The 12,433-nt window shown below is 38.7% G+C and overlaps 1 protein-coding gene across 2 annotated transcripts in view; it reads left to right on the forward strand.

Annotated features, from left to right (window-relative positions):
- MGAT4A (alpha-1,3-mannosyl-glycoprotein 4-beta-N-acetylglucosaminyltransferase A) overlaps positions 1-12,347 on the forward strand; it is a 121,756-nt gene extending 109,409 nt beyond the window's left edge. For both annotated transcript variants that reach the window (XM_053890612.1, XM_053890611.1), the window contains exons 15-16: positions 6,241-6,353; positions 6,461-12,347. In XM_053890612.1, the coding sequence (XP_053746587.1) occupies positions 6,241-6,353; positions 6,461-6,487 (140 nt within the window). In that variant the 3' untranslated portion in view covers positions 6,488-12,347. The remainder of the gene's footprint in view (positions 1-6,240; positions 6,354-6,460) is intronic.
- Positions 12,348-12,433: the final 86 nt, after the last annotated feature.

Genomic DNA, 12,433 nt, shown 5'->3' on the forward strand with positions numbered 1-12,433 from the left:
CATCCACGTGCCAGAATCTATGCCTTTAGCCTCTTGCGTCCCTCCTGAACATTAGGTCTGTATTGAGATGCTTTTGGACCTGGCCACCTGGAGGTCATACAGGTGTCTACTCTGAGCATCTGTAATGTGGTCATTTCTTTTAGTCAGAGAGAACCAGGGAAAGAGAGCTAATAAGAGCCTTGCTGGATGGGAACAATCCACAAAGACTGGCCCTACATAGGGGCCTGGATTTAATTGGATCGGAGTGTACAGCAATTTATACTTGAAGGCGTTGTTGAAAACTAAACAGTCAGCTGACAGTTAGTGGAAACCTGATGGCTGAGGGTGGAGTAGGGTGGATGGTATGGCATCATGCTAAGGGCAGTCTTGTGAAAGAAACCCAAGTTGTGAGGAGAAGAGCCTTTTTAGAGAAACACTGGAAGGAAGGAATGGACCACAGTCAGGGTGCAGCAGGAGTATGGCCACAGGGAGCCTGACCTTGGAAGTCCTGCCCAGTGCCAGAGTTTGGGAATTCTAGGCAGTCTTCAGTAATTTCCTCCTTTATTTTCTCCTTTGTTTATTTCTTTTAATGCTGACCTATCAGACCACCGGGTTAAGGACAAAAGTTAAATTTTTTGTCTGGAAAGATAATACATGCACATGTTTTAAAAAGCATAAACTTAAGTCTCCCTCCCTCTTCTTTTCCCTCCTACCCAGTACTTCCCAGAGGCAATTCTTATGATGATTTGTGTCCTTCCAGAAGTATTCTGTTCATAAATAAAAGTAGGAATATTTTCTTCAAAAACACACAGTAGCACACAAATAACATACATACTCTATGATCTTTGTTCGGCATCTTTTCACTGACTGAAGTACATATGTACATATGGAAGATGAACATTCTAAAAAGTTGTACTATTTCAGGTGCACAGAAGATACAAATAGTAATTGAGTGAATATCTGTGGATCTGGTTTAAGATTTGCCAATTCATTTGTTCTTCCCTAATAACATCTTTTCCCTTTCCACCAAGGGTAATTACTGTCATAAATTTGGTGGTTACCATTTGCATGTACATTTCTAGTACATATGTAGGATATATTCCTGAACAGTGCACAGTGTTATTTTGCTTGTTCTTAAATCTGAGATAAATGATATCATTCTGTAGCCTGCAGTTTGTTTTCTCTCACCATCATGAGATTCATCCATGTGGGTGCGTGTATCTATGGCTCATTTATTTTCACTGCTGTGCAAATTTTCGCGGATGAATATATCACTGTTCTTTTGTTTGGTTATAATGTTTGTTTCCATTTTCTTTTTCCTTTCTTTTGCTGTTATAAACAATGCTGGTTTGAACTCTTCTGCACATGTAGGGAGTTTCTCTACTTTGGGAATGCAAGTAGGTCTTTAGCTGCATTATCTTCAATTTTACTTTATTCTTTGTATTCTTTCTTCACTCTTTTAATTGGCTGCCTAGTATTCCCTTGTATTAGCATATCTTAATTGATATGGCCAGTCACCTAGCGACGAATGGTTGTTTGCAGTTTTTGCTGCGATACATATATTCTTTTTGGACATGCGAGAGTATATCTGCAGGATAAAATTGCGGGGTCAAAGTGTTTGAATGAGACCAGTTATATCGTTAGGTAATTATTTTTCTAATTAACTGAGCTCATCAGATGACAGTATGATGTCTCATTAAGTGTTGTGAGTTTCACAGTATTTTTCAGCCCTAAACTCCCTGTCTAACTTAATAATTCAGTAATACTTTCTTGTAGCATTGCTCCCTACCCCAGTCCAGCCCCAATATGTGTACATACTTTTATGAAATAGTGTATTAATAACTTTTTAATAAACACATTACTTTGTAAGTTGATACATTTAATATTTCTTATACATATGAATGCATGTCTTCTCTAGTATGGTTTTCACTTTAAACGTATCTTACTAAGAGCCTAATCATTATATCGTAAAACTCTAGAATAGACTGCTGAATAATGAGTAAATGATAGCTCATGGGCCACATCAGGCCACTTCCTGTTTTTTCCCCCCACTTCCTGTTTTTGAATGGACCATGAGCTTAGAATGTTTAACATTTTTTTAATTTTTATTTTTAAATGGTTTGAAAAAATGAATTATATATTGTGGCATGTAAAACTTATAAATATTTAAATTTCAGTGTCCATAAATAAAATTTTATTGGAACACATCCATGCTTATTTGTTTACATATTGTCTGTGTGCTTTCTTTAAAAATATTTTTAATGTTTATTTTGAGAGAGAGAGAGAGAGAGAGAGAGAGCACAAGCAGGGGAGGGGCAGAGAGTGAGGAGAGACAGATTCTCAAGCAGGCTCCACGATGTCAGCACAGGGCCTGACACACGGGGCTCAGTCTCACAATGGTGAGAACATGACCTGAGCCAAAATCAGCAATCAGATGCTTAACTGACTGAGCCACTCAGGCGCCCCTGTCTATGTGCTTTTGTGCTGCAACAGCAGAGGTGAGCAAGTAGTTCCAATAGTGATTGAGGTGGTGCACTGATTGCTTCCACTTGACGCTCAGTGCACTAAAATAGCAGTGATACATTCATAATTTGGCAGTTTCTCTCTTTTTAATGTTTGTTTATTTTTGAGAGAGTGAATGTGAGCCAGGAAGGGGCAGAGAGAGAGGAAGACACAGAATCCAAAGCAGGCTCCAGGCTCTGAGCTATCAGCACAGAGCCCGATGTGGGTCTCAAATTCATGAACCATGAGACCATGACCTGAGCCAAAGTTGGATGCTTAACTGACTGAGCCACCCAGGCGCCCCATAATTTGACAGTTTCAAGTGCCCCCCGCACCCACACACCACCATAGTGTGACATTTTTTAAAAAATGACCAGTACGTATCCATCATGTCAAAACAATAAAAGTGGACTTTGAATGTCAGTGCTTTTTAACAGTGTGAAATGTAATTATTTCACAAAATCAGTTGACAGATTGTTGTGGTTATTAGGCAGTGATGCAATAGCTGTGCTAGAGAATACATTACTGTTCTAAGCACTCATAATATTCCCAACTCACAGGAATACAATGTTCAGAAAATTAGAATATTTTATTACAGCATGATTTCTTCACAAAAATAAAAAATTCAGATGAGGATATAACCAAAGTGAGTTTTAGAATGGCTTGTGTGTTAGCCAAGTAAAATCAGTTACCAATAGTGAGTTAAATCCTATTTAATTGAAGTAGCCAAAGATACATGTGTAGGTCAATTAACCTTATTTAAGACCATTGAGGGGCACCTGGGTGGCTCAGTTGGTTAAGCATCTGACTTTAGCTCAGGTCATGATCTCATGGTTTGTGGGTTCGAGCCCCGTGTCGGGCTCTGCGCTGACAGTTCAGAGCCTGGAGCCTGCCTCAGATTCTGTGTCTCCCTGTCTCTCTGCTCCTCCCCAGCTCACTCTCTCTCTCTCTCTCTCTCTCTCTCTCTCTCAAAAATAAATAAACGTTAAAAAATTTTTTTTAAGACCATCGAGCTTTCAGCAACAATTGAGTGAAGAATTGAAGACATTGGGAATGGTATTAGTCAAAAAACAAAGCATATTATTTCCTTGGGTCTTGATGAGTTGATAGATATTAACTGGTACTGCCCAGTTGTTATTTGGAGTCAATGCCAAACTTGAAGTGACTAAAGAATTGGCCTCTGAAAAGTCTGCATGGCACCAAGTATAGGCAAGAATATTTTCAAACAAGCTGAGAAAACACAAATTGAGTACAACCTGAAGTGGAATATGCCAGGATGTGTTATAATGAACGGTGGTAAAAATATGTATGGAAAAGAAAGCTTAGTTGGGTAAATTTACGAAGCCTGTGAAAATGTAGGGTGTTTAAAGCCTATGGTTATTTATTTTACTATTCATCAGGTATTTTACAGGAAATAATTGAATTTGCCACATATCATTTTTTTAAAGTTTATTTATTTTGAGAGAGCAGGGGAGGGGCGGGGGTGGGGGGGGAGAATTCCAAGCAGGCTCCATGCCGTCAGTGCAGAGCCCAGCCCAGGGTTCAAACCCACGAACCATGGGATCATGACTTGAATTGAAACCAAGAGCCAGATGCTTAACCGACTGAGCCACGCAGGTGTGCCTATATCATTATTTTATTGAACCAGCAGCATCAGCAGTGAACAGCATTCACTCTCTTGGACTTTACCATAATCAGTTCTGTGAACTTGTGTCAGAAATAGGAACTGAATAGCATGATTTGTTGTACCATATAGCAGTTCTGGGGCTTAGCACTGATCACATTTATTGTGAAAAAAGAAACCTTTTTTTTTTTAACCTCAACAACAAGATTGAAATTTTTCCCAGTGGCAAGAATTGCCCACAACCACTGTTCTCTCTTTGAAAATTAGTGTTTCCTGCAGGCTTGATAACGTTTCTTAATTCAACCTAAAATTATAAAACCAAATAGTACATGCAAAAAACCTTATGTTTCAGTCAAATCACTGATGACAGTTGTTATTTGAACTATAAGTAATATCAAACTAATCAAGGAGCTTCCACCTAACTTTTGCTTGGAAGTGACTCATCTGCAATGTAGTGACACATACAAGGCAAATATCAAGGAGAAGAACCTAATGGAATTCCATAAATACCTTCCAAGTGATGAATACGCTCCATTAAAATCACGTACTTATGGACTGGTGTCAGTATTTCGCAGTATGTAGGCTGTGTGAAAGGAAATATCCAAGATAAAATACATAAAATCTCATTATAGACCCATTTTAACAGATGAACATTTGCAGTCGATCTTGATGAGGATCACTTTGAATCCCAGATAACTAAAATGTTAACCCTTGCAAAAGGAATTATGATCTCCTTAGTACCCCTGCATTAGCAAAAGACAAAAGAACTCAGTGGTAGTTCTTATAATATGAATTTCATCAATAAAAACTTTGTGGAACTTTTTCTTTATATAAGTACCAACCTAATATCTTCAGTTTTCCTCCTGGCCCACAAAGCCCCAAATATTTACTATCTGCCCTTTATTATTTTTCCCCCTAATGTTTGTTTATTTTGAGAGAGAGTTGTGTGCACAAGCCAGAGAGGAGGGACAGAGAGAGAGAGAATCCCAAGCAGGCTCCATGCTGTCAGCACAGAGCCTGGCACGGGGCTCGATCCCACAAATTGTGAGATCATGACCTGAGCTGAAATCAAGAATCAGATGCTTAACCAACTGAGCCATCCAGGCGCCCCTGTCTGCCCTTTATAATAAGAAAAGGGTTGGGGGCGCCTGGGTGGCTCAGTCGGTTAAGCGTCCGACTTCGGCTCAGGTCACGATCTTGCGGTATGTGGGTTCGAGCCCCGTGTCAGGCTCTGTGCTGACTGCTCAGAGCCTGGAGCCTGTTTCAGATTCTGTGTCTCCCTCTCTCTCTGACCCTCCCCCGTTCATGCTCTGTCTCTCTCTGTCTCAAAAATAAATAAACGTTAAAAAAAATTAAAAAATAAAAATAAAAAAATTAAAAAAAAATTAAAAAAAAAAGAAAAGGGTTGCCAGTTCCTGGCATAGAGAAATGTGGCCAAGAACACACCATTTTTCTGTCACTTTTTCAACAGCTTTTTGTTGTTGTTTGAAGAATATTCCTCATAGCAAGAAAAAGTAGGTAAAGAGCATGTTAACCTGTTTATAGAACTTCTTGGTCCTATCCCTAAAGAGAGCTTTTTTAGCTTGTCATTTATAATGGATTTTTCTATTAGAAGTGCCTAGAGGAGGTATCACTTGTTAATTCCTTCTAAGTGTGACCTTGGAAGGAATACAAAAAGATTGAACCCCTGCTCTAAGTCCACCTACTGTATGTATGTCTTAAAAGCATTGAAATTTGTTGTTCTAACGTAACCCTCAGAGGGGTCAGACTGAGTGATGGTATAGGGTATACTTCCTTACTCATAGGGTGAGGTTTGGTGAAGTCACATTTTGTTAAAAACCTGCATGTTAAAACATTTTTGATGCAAGAACAAATAAATATATACCTTCTAATTTGCAATAGGAAAAAAGCAGAGCTCTGCCTGTTTTAATAGGTTGCTTCTAGTGAAAGCTTATACTACTTCATGAAAAATTTGAAAGTTGAATAAAAGTAGAAAGAAGGGGAAAAAATTCACCCAGGCCCTGTGTAAAGACATCCACTGAAAATATTTTGTTTTTCTTTCCTGCTTTAAGTCAGTGATGTCCTATGTGTGCTTGTTTCAGTCTACCCAACGTATGTTGGTTTTTATTTTGAAGGAAAATTTGAGAATGGCGTTGCTGAAGGAATGGTGGATCCCAGTCTAAACCCCATTTCAGCCTTTCGACTTTCAGTCATTCAGAATTCTGCTGTTTGGGCCATTCTTAACGAGGTAAGACAATATGAAATATCAGTGAAACAGATTGTACTTTCTTTTTTACCACATTTTGATTTCATGTATAAGGCCTTTATTGTATTTCTCATTATTTTGTATTTCAGATTCATATTAAAAAAGTCACCAACTGATCATCCGCTAAGAAACCAGTTCATTTTTTTCCTGTGAATTTGTTAATTAAAGATAGTTAAGCATGTATCTTTTTTTTTTTTTTTTACTTGAACACTACCTCTTGTGAAATCTACTGTAGATAAGATGATTGTCATTTCCACTTGGAAAGTGAACCTCCCATGGGTAATTGCATTCATTCGAACCTAAGCTGTCCTCCAATTTTAACTTGACTCAAACATTTTACAGTTACGACAGCCTGTTAATATGACTTGTACTATTTTGGTATTATACTAATACATAAGAGTTGTACATATTGTTACATTCCTTAAATTTGAGAAAAATTAATGTTAAATACATTTTATGAAGGGGGTACTTTTGAAGTTCATTTATTTTACTATTATAGACCCTCTTTTATAGATTATCAGGGATTATATATATATAAATATATAAATATACATAAAAATGTTATGGAGTTAATTTATTAGAAACATTTAAGAAGTACATATTTTTGTGCAGTAAATTTTTGAATCAATACTTTTTTTGGAAAGTTACCTTGCTTTTTTAAGTTCTTTCTATATTTTTCTTTGGAAATGCAAACATTACAAATTAATGCCATTTTTCAAATGCACTGCCATTTAAGAATGATTCTAGATTGATTTCCTAACTGAAGTACTTTTATAATCGCAGTGATTCTGAACAAAATATTTTCAAAGGCATTTGTCATTCCTTAAAGCCAAGATTTTAAAGACCAATGTCCTTCTTGAGGGTTATTTTACTATACTGTTTATGGTGTAAAAAATCAGTCTGATAAATTTTAATGTGCAGGGGTCATGCATTCAACCCAAATTATCATGGACTGAACTCATTACATTCCCTCTGATATGTAAGATGACAGATCTTTTTTCTCTTTTAATCTTTGTCTTTACTCCATGAGTTAGATGCATTATCTCTTGTCGGTCCTTTTGTATCTGCACCCATTTTATGAGTTCTGACAAAATGTTTTCTAGGTAATGTTATTGTATGAGTCAAAATCACTTAATTTTAAAGAAAAATAAAATTGTAATATTGGTTTTTAGGGAGAGGTATTGTAGCAGTTGTATGTTTTTCCAAAGTGGTTTATTCTGTTGCGTTATAAACTTCTAAGTAAATTTATATCTGAAGAGTATTTATTACTCTTAAACATGTAATTCCAAATGTTATTACTACTGTAAACAAAAATACTATCAGCCTTAGCAGTCAGTGATCTTTACAAAAGTATTTTATTTTTAAAAAGTTATGAATTATCAGCATCAGTTCCCAACCAGTCTGGTGTGCCGCAGGCAGGGTGCCAGATGGGTTACAGATGTGCAGAGACTGATCCCCCGAACTCGCAGACTAGCCAGTGGCTGAAGCCTCGGGTGGCTGGAGGTTCCACCTGGTTGCCTCTCGCCTAGAGCAGCTTCGTGTGGTTAGCGAGGATCCTGCAGCAAGAGCTTCCAGACAGCCTTGTTGTCTGTACAGTGTGGCGGGTTAAAGTTGTTGGAAAACACTGAAAGGGTAGTTACTTCCATTACTCACATCTGAATCGTCGTTAGTCACTTTTCTTGATTAAAGAGGTACACTTCGCCAATAATCTTTATGTCAAAGTCTAGTTAAAAATCTTGATTGGGTTTTTAAAATTTACTCTTCGTTTTCTTTAATTTACTTTTTATTTCGTATTTCCCTGGCCGGATCCTTGCAGGCAGATTTCATTTTAAAAACTAACCTTTTGTTACAAAATTTTGGCAGCTGCTTCACATACTAAATGACTGTTGTGACAACTAAGTGTCCGGGGGGAAATTCTGGAGGTGGGTTGAGACGTCCTCGTGTTTCCCTGCTTCCACAGTAGCCCACTCTGATTTTAGAGAGAAAGCCGTGCTCTGAAAATCTAAGGAGGTGGCAGTTATCACAGCTTGTCACCATTTGGTAGGGCGTCTGTCTTTAGACTGACGAGCCATACTAGCCAGCATTTCCCTGTTTCATGCTCAGTCTCCTCTCCCAGGCTTAGCTCATCGCCCTGCCGCCCCCATTCCCAAGAATAGTTTGAACCAAATCTTACCCACCGTTCGGAAACTGTCTTGTGTGTTCCTCCCCATGAATTGTTTCCAGTGCCTAGTAGCGCCTGGGACAGTGCCTGGCACATGGGAGGTGCCCAGTCCGGGTCACCCACACTCCTCTTTCTTTTTAACTCCCTTTACCCACGTTCCTTGCCACCCTCTTACACACTCGGCTGTCGAGTTTCTGATTGTTCACAGGGCATGTGTTTGTGTGTGTACGTGTGTGCGCACACATTCTCCAACTGACCAGGCTTCAAGCTCCTGGGGACAAGTCTGTGACTCATCCTTTGCGTCTGTCCTCTGATGCAGCAGGTGCTCGGATCGTCTCATTGTTAGTCTCTCCCTTCCCCCACTTCCTCCCTAGAAGGTTAGAAACAGCCATGCTTTCCTCAAGCAAGACATCATAGTGGTAGCCCTGAAGAGTAGTTGGGACAGAGCCTTCGAGGAGGTGAAGAGTACCTGAGACTGAGGGAAGGAGGTGCTTAGCCTTGAGAGGACATGGAGCCACTTTTATGAGAGCAGTGAGTGGGGAATGCGTCCAGTGGTGGAACTAATTATTAACATAGAGAAATCAAACATGGTTTGCATCTGGTGTGTAAACATAAACACATCAACTGTTAAGACTCTAGAGCTGCGCTGTCCGGTATACAGTAGTATACAGGCACATGGTAGCTATTTAAATTTAAATTAATAAAACCTCAGCTCCTCAGTCACACTAGCTACAGTTCAGTGCTTGTTAGACACATGTGGCTAGTGGCCCCTGGAATGGACAACACAGATCTAGAGCCTTCCCTCATTGCAGAAAGTTCTGCTGGACAGCGCCATGTCAGGAGTGCTATTATGAACGCTTCAGAAACCAGAGTAAACCGTGTCTGCTAAAAGCAGACATGCAGAATATATCACAGTGCAGATGATGGGTATGGTAGGTGAGAAGGTCGAGGACTGTTCCTAGGATTCTAAGATCTAAGATTTCGGAGTTCTCGAAGTCTCCCGCGTTCTGTACAGCACACACAGTGCTGCACTGTGTAGTCAAAAAACGGTGGTTTCAGGCAGTGGGATTGAAAAGCTTTGGAAAAAGTGAATGCATGTGGATTATTTAGCAGCCAGTCTGTAGACACGTATGTGTATATTAATTCAACCACCGGAGAGGTCTTCAAAAAAGGTATGGCTTCTCAGAGTAGTTGTACCAGCAAGGGATTAGAAGATGTCATTATTTTTAAAAAGCTTCAGCAACATTCTGAAGGCTTCTTTTAAATCTGTCATCGTAATGAAAAGGTTGTCTCCTAACAGTACTGTCCTCAAAGACAAGTTTGGTTATGTGGAAACAGCATGTTGGGAGCGATTGGTAATAGCCGTGTGTATTTGTAGTAGCCGGAAGTCTGCACGTGACCCTCAGGTACCTATAGGAGATTCTACCCCTTTGTGTGTGGGTGGAACCCATGAATACCATCCATAACTATGTTATACAGCAAAAGGGAGATTATCTGGGGACAGCTTACCTAATCATGTGAGCCCCTTAAAAGCAGTGTTTTCTCAGGCTGGTAGCAGAAGTCAGGGATTGACAGCAAGAGAACTCAAGGCACACGAGAAGAAATGCAGATGCCCGGAAGGAGCTGACAGAGGCCTCAGCCAACAGCACAGGGAGTGGGTACTCCAGGTCTACAGCCACAGGAACTCAGTTAATCAACAACCTGAATGAGCCTGCAACTACAATCCCCTCCAGCAGAGAACCCGGCCCACCACCACCTTGATTCCAGCCTTGTGAGACCCACTGCCGAGAACGCCAATCAAGCCCACCCTGACTTCTGGCCTGCAGACTGTGAGATAATAAATAGGTATGGTCTTCAGCTTCTGATTTCGTGATTTGTTACACAGTAGAAAATGAATATAATATTGAAAAGAGGTGACAAGTCTTTATACGTGATTGCCTGGAGTTAAGTTGGATATTTCTCGATAACCACAGGGGTCCAGTCTTACACTAGCAAACTTTTACCTGGGCATCCTTTGGAGTTTCCCTCCCAGAGAATCTCAAGTAGTTCTGACTGGAAGTTTGTCGCCAAAAACATCTTAGCAGTGTATCTTAGCAGTGTTTTGTAAAGAAACTGCTAGAGTGGTATTGTGCTCGTACTAGAACCAGGATCCAGTGTATATAGAATCTTTTTCCTGGAAGAGGTGTTATTTTGTGCTGGTTTAGTCTGCTCTGATCCTGTCAGTATACTATTTAAGAATGATGGACAGTGGTATTTTAAATATTAGGAGAGAGAAAAAACTTCTGCCTTTATGTAAGAGATCAGATAATCTACTCCGTACTGAAGAACTTAATTTTTTTTAAACCCACTTGTTTATTGTCTGAGCACAGATCAAATTCTGTAGGTGTCAACCAAATTTTTATACTTTGCAAATATTGTCCAAAATACCTCTCTGCTTCCAAGCCATTAATTGCTGGTGAAGCTTGTTTTTATTTTGTACATTAATTTTTGTGCTTATTTTTACTACATTGCCATACCCTTAATAGAAGAAAAGCAGAGCTAAAGGGAAGAAAATGAGATGCTGAGACTGTCAGAAGGTGAGAAATTGGAGTCATAATCATCTTAAGTGTTCTAAGGGAACTCAAATAGCCCAGCTCTTTCTTTTATAGAAAAAGAAACTTTTCCAAGCTATGTAGCATTACTTACAGTGTGTGAAATTTAGTTTGATAGCTGTACAATTTTAATAATCTTGATATATGCCATGATAGCTAGTATGCTTAGTTTACTTCTTTAATGCATGTGAACATAACAATGCTGAAAAGACTACTACCACAGTATTAAAAAAAAAAAAGGATGTTATATATATCCCTGTCATCAGTACCTATATATAAACTCTTCTTGCCTAAAACACTCCATCTTTTTGGGCACTAACTAGATCATTTTCAAGGAAACAAAAAGGAAAGAGCTGGCACTCCCGTGCGTGTGTGCGCGTGCGTGTTGAGAATTTAAAAAACATTGTTTAGGAAAATAAGCTGGGAATTGAATGGAAAGCACTCTGTGCAAAGTATCCTTCCCAGTGTTGTTCACATTGCAGTAAAAATGTTAATAGTGGTGCTAAACTTGTTCTCCAAATAAGCATTGTTTGTTGTGGGGAATTTTTAATGGTATCTTGGACATTAGGAAGGCTACTTTATATATCTCTTGCTCCTCGTTGTTTTCCGATTAGTAATTAGCAAATCCCCCTGGAATAAAAGGTTTGGTATTTTAGTTTGATTAGCATTCCATTATTTGAAATGTTCAGTGTTTGCTGGAAATTGGGTGAAAATACCTTTTGAAGACACATTCTTTGAGCCTTAAAAATGGCTGATACCGACAGTACTGTAAGATGCACTGCCAGCAGATTTGATACTTTTCATTTCAGTACAGTGATGTTTTCTAAGAAAGATTTAGAAATCAGTTGATTAAACATAACAATTATGTTTCATTTATGGAATGAAAAACTAATGTGTTTCTGAGAACGCCGGTAAGGTTATGGCTGTTTCTGGAAGCACCTGTTAGAGAAGGTGCCTGAGGAATTGCTTTTCCAGGTTGTACCAGATTTTTGTTTTCTCCTTTAATGTACATATTTTCCTTAAAATGTTTTCATTAGGTGAATGGGTAATATCTGTAGTAATATTTTAGGTACCTGTTAGATTTTTCAAGGAAGATTATTTATTTTCAAATTTGCTGCTATAATTGAAAACCTAATAACTGGTCCTGTTGACTGTGCCTTTCATCACTGTTTCTCTGTGCCACGACCGTTCATGTGTATTTGAAATAAAGAAGTTTAAGAAGAAGCCATGTTGAATTCAAGAGTTCTTCTAATAAAAATAGATAAAACTTTTAATGAGTAGCAAATTTTATCATTAGTTTTAACATTGAT

Source organism: Panthera pardus, unplaced genomic scaffold (genome assembly GCF_024362965.1).
Source record: "Panthera pardus isolate Hobbes unplaced genomic scaffold, ASM2436296v1 HiC_scaffold_25, whole genome shotgun sequence".
Lineage (NCBI taxonomy): Eukaryota > Metazoa > Chordata > Mammalia > Carnivora > Felidae > Panthera > Panthera pardus.